Raw genomic sequence first — 6,779 nt, 5'->3', positions numbered from 1 at the left:
CAACAGATCCTCATTACACCTATAACTATGGGATTGCCTATCAATTAGCTTGTGCTAACCAGATTTTTAGAAGAAGCGATAATTAACTCCATCTTTTTACAGTATAAAAACTAATAATCGCAGAGACTAAAATACACAATTCTTACTCAACTTGAGTTCAAAATATTACATTACACTCTCCCTTCTCTTCAGTTTACTGACTTGAGCATCGGAGTGGCTGCCATAAGTGTCAATCACCTCACGTTTTCTTTCTTGCAGAATGACCAATTGCAATACAATTTCGTTTCAGTAACATCAAATAGCAATAGGGAATATTCTCCTGGTTTGGGATATATTTTCTAATTTAGAAATCTAAGCTCTTAGCTCTATCAGAAAATCATTCATTTATAGGGCAATTCGGGAGAAGATCATAAGTAAGAACCAAGTTATTTTCTAGAAACATAATTTAATTAGAAATATTTTCACATGTATACATACATATGTTATTTTTTCATAAAAAAATGGCGTAAAAGCTTTAATACTGATGCTATCTATACTAAACAAGGAATATGAATTCAAAACCAAATTAATTCCATTAGAACATATTGCATTGGCAAGCTGGAACAAAAAATTGGCTGACCCATCTTAGATTCATAACAAACAAACAAGGAAAACAAAAATATCAAAGTTTAAATCCAAATCAACCCGTTTTGTTTTGAAGGATAAGAAACTACAATCAATTATAGAAATGGATAATTAATAAATCATTAGCTGAGCTGATTCAAAAGAGAGGATGATGCTCATTATCAATTGAATCGACTGAATGCATTTATACACATCTAAACTTGGTAAACTCTACTGTCTTATTCTTGTCTTACTCACCTATATGGCATTGTTCACATTGAAATTAATAGCCACAAATATGAATAAGGCAGCTTACACTCTTAAGTTAAACACACATACATTCACTATAAATTAATTATGATCAAGTCATTAACTAATTAAGTCTTTAGAGTATTTTAAAGTGAAAAAACTTGAAGAACAAACCGTCAAATAAGTAGTGGGATATTGCGTATCAAGTCACTTAACTTGAATTTTCAATCAAGCTACTTGATCCTAACTCTGATGATAATTCTCCTCTATCCATGGTCACTGGGGTTGCAGGAAATAGAATAGGCCTCGGAGGCAATTGTAGGCTTTCCAAGTCTCCTTCAAGCATCTCTATAACCTTTTTCATGGGAGGACGATCACAAGGTTGCATTTGTACACACCATAATCCTGTCAAAATTATTTTTCTAGCTATTACATTTTCCCCCTCTGTTATATCTTCTATCGGTAATTTTCCATTAGACAGTTGGTCATGTACCCAAAACGGATAGTGAACTTCACTTAAATGTTCAGCATGTGAATTTACATTCTTCCTTTTGTCTGCCATTTCTAGTATCAACATTCCAAAGCTATATACATCTGCTTTATATGAGACACGTCCAATATTTTTATAGAAGAATTCTGGTGCCATGTATCCCATCGTTCCCCTCACAGCTGTAAGAGATGCAATGTTCCCTTTGGTTGGATAAAATTTAGCGAGCCCAAAATCTGAAATCTTTGGTTTGAAATTTTCATCAAGGAGAACATTGTGAGGTTTGATATCAAAATGAAGGATTTGCATATCACAACCTTCGTGTAGATATTCAATGCCATGGGCCACTCCAAGAGAAATCTCATAAAGTTTTTCCCAACTTAGAGAAATCGATCCTTCTTGACGACCTATGTAATTATTAAGAGACCCATTAGGCATGAATTCATATATAAGAGCTTGCTTTGATCTCTCGAAACAAAAGCCAATTAATTGTACAACATTAGCATGGTGAATCCTTCCAATAGTAGCAACCTCATTGATAAAATCTTGTCCATTAGCTTTAGAGCTATTCAATATCTTTATTGCAGCAACTTTACCGCTTCGAAGCTTTCCTTTATATACACAACCAAAACCTCCTTCTCCTAACTTTTCCTTAAAACTTCCAGTAATCTTCTTAATGTCTGAGTGAGAATATCTTATTGGCATAAGGTTATTGTGGTTCTGTAAGAATTCTTCAATTGCATCATATCCCGATAGGTGCCTTCTTTGCCATTTGTACTTAAGAAATGCAGCTATAAACAGAGCCCCAAATGTAGTTCTTAGAGCACAAAATTTTCCTGTGTGAAATTTATGGAATCATCTATTCGTTAAGATTTTGCTTAGCTATCTAGTTTATAAGTTAGCTACCTTTTCTTGCTGACTCGATGTAGATCTGCATATAAATAAATAAATATACCTGAAATAATTGATTAATAGGAAGAGTGCTTACCAACATTAGGCAAGATGTTCATTGGGAGCCAATAATAGACAGCAACTGTACAGGAAAACGGTGATGTTGGTATTCTCAAAAGTTAAAGGAAGCAAGGGTAAATAACTATGACATTCTTGTGTTTTTTAAAATTAACTAATAAGCTTATATTTAAAAATTACTGAATTAAAACATTTTTATATTTTATAAAGTTAAACTTTTTAGTATTTTTATTAAATAAAATATTACTCAATATAGTTTAGTTTTGAATAAATGAACTAAATAGTATCACCGGTTGTAAATAATATATATAATCAAAATTATAGAGATTAAACTGTATAAATATTTAAAATTAAAATAAGATTTTCTTGAATAGAAAAATTAAAAAGTTTGATTTTATAAAATATTAATATATTTTAATTGATTGAATTTAAAATATAAAATAAGTAATTAATTTTAAAAAATAAAAAAAAAATCTAATAGTAATTCACTTAGCAAATAATAATTAATTAAACATTATCACATATTGTATAAACGGAAAGAGAGGCCTTACCTCGGAGTCTATATCCTATGTCAATCTTACCTGCAAATAATTGAGGAAACAATTAAATTAATATTTATAAGAACTATTCATTTATTATAATAATAAAAAATAAAATACTAATATGTATTTATTCAGAAAGAAATATATAATATTGATGCAAAATATGCACTATAACATGTATTTTGTTATTTCACGTATTTACACTTATGCCTATGTGCTCATATGACACAATGTTTATAAATAAACTAATTTAGATATAAAATACACAAGCAAGATAAGAGTAAAAGAATTATTACAAGAAGTAATATATAATGAGTAAACTGACATTAATTAATTAATTTTCAAATAATATATATATATTTTTAAATTTAATTGTGCAATAAATTATATAGTGTAAGAAAATTAATATATAGATGAAAGTGTTGCGTACTTTTCCATGTTCTGCAATGAACACGGTTGGTGTTGTTCTCCAGGTAGCAGCCATATGTACAATTAACACAGTAGAGGCTATCGAACCATGAAATCTCGAACCCAAACGCCAGATATTTGTGAATTTCATTAAAGGAAACATTCTTCTGTCCGTAATATGAATAATAATCCAATGCTGCTGATGGAATTAAAGTCATCATCTCCACGCTGCACAAGTCCATCAGATTAGATACCCATGGGCTTCGTATAACCATCACATATGAATACTTGAGTCCAGTACTGATGCAAGGTGCAGCGTCCATATATGGATAGAGAGAAAAATTCACTGGATTTTGGCACTTGAGGAACAGGATACTCCCCGATAAAGAAGAATAACCCAATCCTTCGTCACTCCAGTATGGATCTCCCTGTCTGAAGTGGTAATGAGACAAAGGAAAACGAGGAATGGAAGAACAATCATGTTGACGGACGCCAGCATCCACCAGTCGGATCGTAAAGTTATGGTAATTGATGGCCTGGACATAGTATTTTCCTCCATATAGATTCAACACCGTCGAATTATTTTCACAGGAAAGGTTATATCTATGGTCTCCGCAGTTGATTGAATCAGTTTCCAGTCTGAAAGGGTAGCTAATGTTCCGGATATTGCCGCATGCTGAAGGCGCACAGCGGTTTGTTTCAAAAGCATTGCAACTTTGGGAGACTAGCAGGAAAACAAAGATGAGAGTTTCTCTAATCATGGCAAATTAAGATGAGACTTCTGTTTGTTTAGAACTCCATATCTGTCTTGTGAATCAGAATGACCCATTCTGTATTTAGTTTTATAATATGAAAAAATTTATTAGTTTAATTTTTTAATTTTAAAAATTATATTATAATATTCTTGACATTGTAAACAGTTTATTGATTAGGTTTTTTTTATTAATTTTAATCGTTAAATATTTTACTATTTGATTTTTATTATTTGTAAAATTTTATTAGTTAATTTTTAAATTTATAAAAAAATTATTAATTAATCTTTCCGTATAAAAATATTTTAATTTTTTTTATAATATTTAACGGTTAAAATTAATAATTTTTTTTTAAATATTAAATATATTTTAATATTATATTTTTAAAAATTAAAAAATTAACTAATAAATTTTTTTATATTATAAATAATAAATAATAATTTTTTTAACATATAAGGCATGCGAATAAAACTATAATATTTTTCAACTAGAAATAAAGTTGAAAAATATAGTAAAAAAAAATTAAAATTATAACAATATTTCACAATTTCAAAAAACATAGATAAAATTTTATAAATTTTAGAAATTCGGCATATCGTATCATGATTTAAATATTTGGATTAGATTTTTAAAATATAAAAAAGTTTGAATTATTTTTGTAATTAGGATTCTTCTTTTATCTATTCCACAAATAATATCCCTTAGCGTGAAAAATATTCTTAAAAAGTCCTAATGCGTTGTTGGGTTGGTCAGCGTTGATAAGTCTAAGTCATTGCTAAGCAAGGTGTGAACCCATGACTTTCAAATTCCTCCACCCATTTGATGAACTTTCTTATGATAAACAATTCTCTTATGATCAGTCAAATCAAATTATGATCAGTCAAATCAAATTATACGTAATTTTATAATGGTTGGACTGAATCCAGTTTACATTCATTCTCTCAAAATTTTTCCTTTTGAGTTTTTAATTTATTATATCTCTTCTGTATAGATAAAATAATAACAATTTTTTTTTATGTTATATACCCATTATTCAAAATATATCATAAATTATTACTATAAATTAAGTTTACGCGATAAAAATTTAATTAGTAAGAAACACAGTTTAAGGTGAGAAAAAGCAAATTTGAATACCTTAACACCCAATTAATTATTAAAAATTTACAGTGAATTTCGGTATGAAGTTACCGTTATTAAGCACAGTTCAGTATATCTCCAATACGCCTGTAATTGCGGAATCGCCAACTTATTAACTAGTAATATCAAATTATCAAGCAATCAGTCACATCACTGTCGAATAATCAAGAAATATATCAGCAACATCATTATCGAATAATTAAGAAATATTATATTTAATCACACATTCCTATAGTATAAAAGGAGAAGAGCCACAAAAACAAAGATATATTATTCTTATCGCTACTCGAGTTTACATTCATTCTCTCAAAACTTTTCTTATGAGTTTTTAATTACTAAATCTCTTATGTACAGATAAAATAATAACAATATTTTTTTTATATTACATACCAATCACGAAAAATAGACCATGAACTGTTATTATAAGATAAGTTCACGCGGCAAAGATTTGATGTGTGAGAAATGCAGTTCAGCATGAAAAAAGAAAAATCTGAACACCTTAACACTCGATTAATTATTAAAGATTCGCAGTGAATCTAGGCATGAAGTTACCATTATTAAGCACAACATATCTCCGTTACGCCTGTGATTGCGGGATCGTCAACTTATTAGCTGGCAATATCTCTTATCAAGCAATCAGTCACATTGTTGTCAGATAATCAAGAAATGTTATATTTAACCCTACCTTCCTACAATATAAAAGGAGAAGAGCCACAGAGGCAAAGATACGCTATTCTTGATCACTACTCAAGTTTACATTTATTCTCTTAAAACTTTTCCTTTGAGTTTTTAATTTACTAAATCTCTTATGTACAGATAAAATAATAATAATTTTTTTTATGTTACATACCAATCACCCAAAATAGACCATGAACTGTTACTACAAGATAAGTTCACACAACAAAGATATGATGAGTGAGAAACGCGGTCCAACGCGAGAAAAGGAAAATCTGAATACCTTAACGCCCAATTAATTATTAAAGACTCGCAATGAGTCTCGACATATAGTTATCGTTATTAAGCACAATCCAGCATATTTCCGTTATGCCTATGATTGCGGGGTAGACTCGCAATGAGTCTCGATATATAGTTATCGTTATTAAGCACAACTCAGCATATTCCCGTTATGCCTATGATTGCGGGGTCGCCAACTTATTAGCTGGCAATATCACTTATCAAGCAATCAGCCACATCATTGCCGAATAATCAAGAAATGTTATATTTAATCCCACCTTCCTACAGTATAAAAGGAGAAGAGCCACAGAGGCAAAGATATGCTATTCTTCATCACTACTTAAGTTTATATTCATTCTCTCAAAACTTTTCTTTTGAGTTTTTAATTTACTAAATCTCTTATGTACAGGTAAAATAATAACAATTTTTTTTATGTTACATACCAATCATCCAAAATAGACCATAAACTGTTACTACAAGATAAGTTCACGCGGTAAAGATCTGATGAGTGAGAAACGTGGTCCAACGTGAGAAAAGGAAAATCTGAACACCTTAACACCTGATTAATTATTAAAGACCCGTAATGTGTAATACCCGGCTAGACTCCGGTATCGGAATTCCTACCGTCCGGTGGAATCTTGGATGTCGGAAACCTCTAGAAGGGTAAAAGCATGTTTT

General features: G+C 30.0%; 1 protein-coding gene across 1 annotated transcript; it reads right to left on the bottom strand.

The window, feature by feature from the left end:
- Positions 1-551: 551 nt before the first annotated feature.
- On the bottom strand, positions 552-4,090 carry LOC110626240 (LEAF RUST 10 DISEASE-RESISTANCE LOCUS RECEPTOR-LIKE PROTEIN KINASE-like 2.2). The gene is made up of 4 exons (XM_021772031.2): positions 3,281-4,090; positions 2,860-2,889; positions 2,328-2,372; positions 552-2,175 (listed from the first exon to the last, which is right to left on the bottom strand). Exons 1-4 carry the CDS (start codon positions 4,017-4,019, stop codon positions 1,064-1,066), a joined length of 1,926 nt encoding a protein of 641 aa, XP_021627723.1. The 5' UTR covers positions 4,020-4,090; the 3' UTR covers positions 552-1,063.
- Positions 4,091-6,779: the final 2,689 nt, after the last annotated feature.

Source organism: Manihot esculenta, chromosome 11 (assembly GCF_001659605.2).
Source record: "Manihot esculenta cultivar AM560-2 chromosome 11, M.esculenta_v8, whole genome shotgun sequence".
Lineage (NCBI taxonomy): Eukaryota > Viridiplantae > Streptophyta > Magnoliopsida > Malpighiales > Euphorbiaceae > Manihot > Manihot esculenta.
The sequence above is the reverse complement of the archived record's forward strand: the minus strand, read 5'-3'. Positions and strand labels throughout refer to the sequence as shown.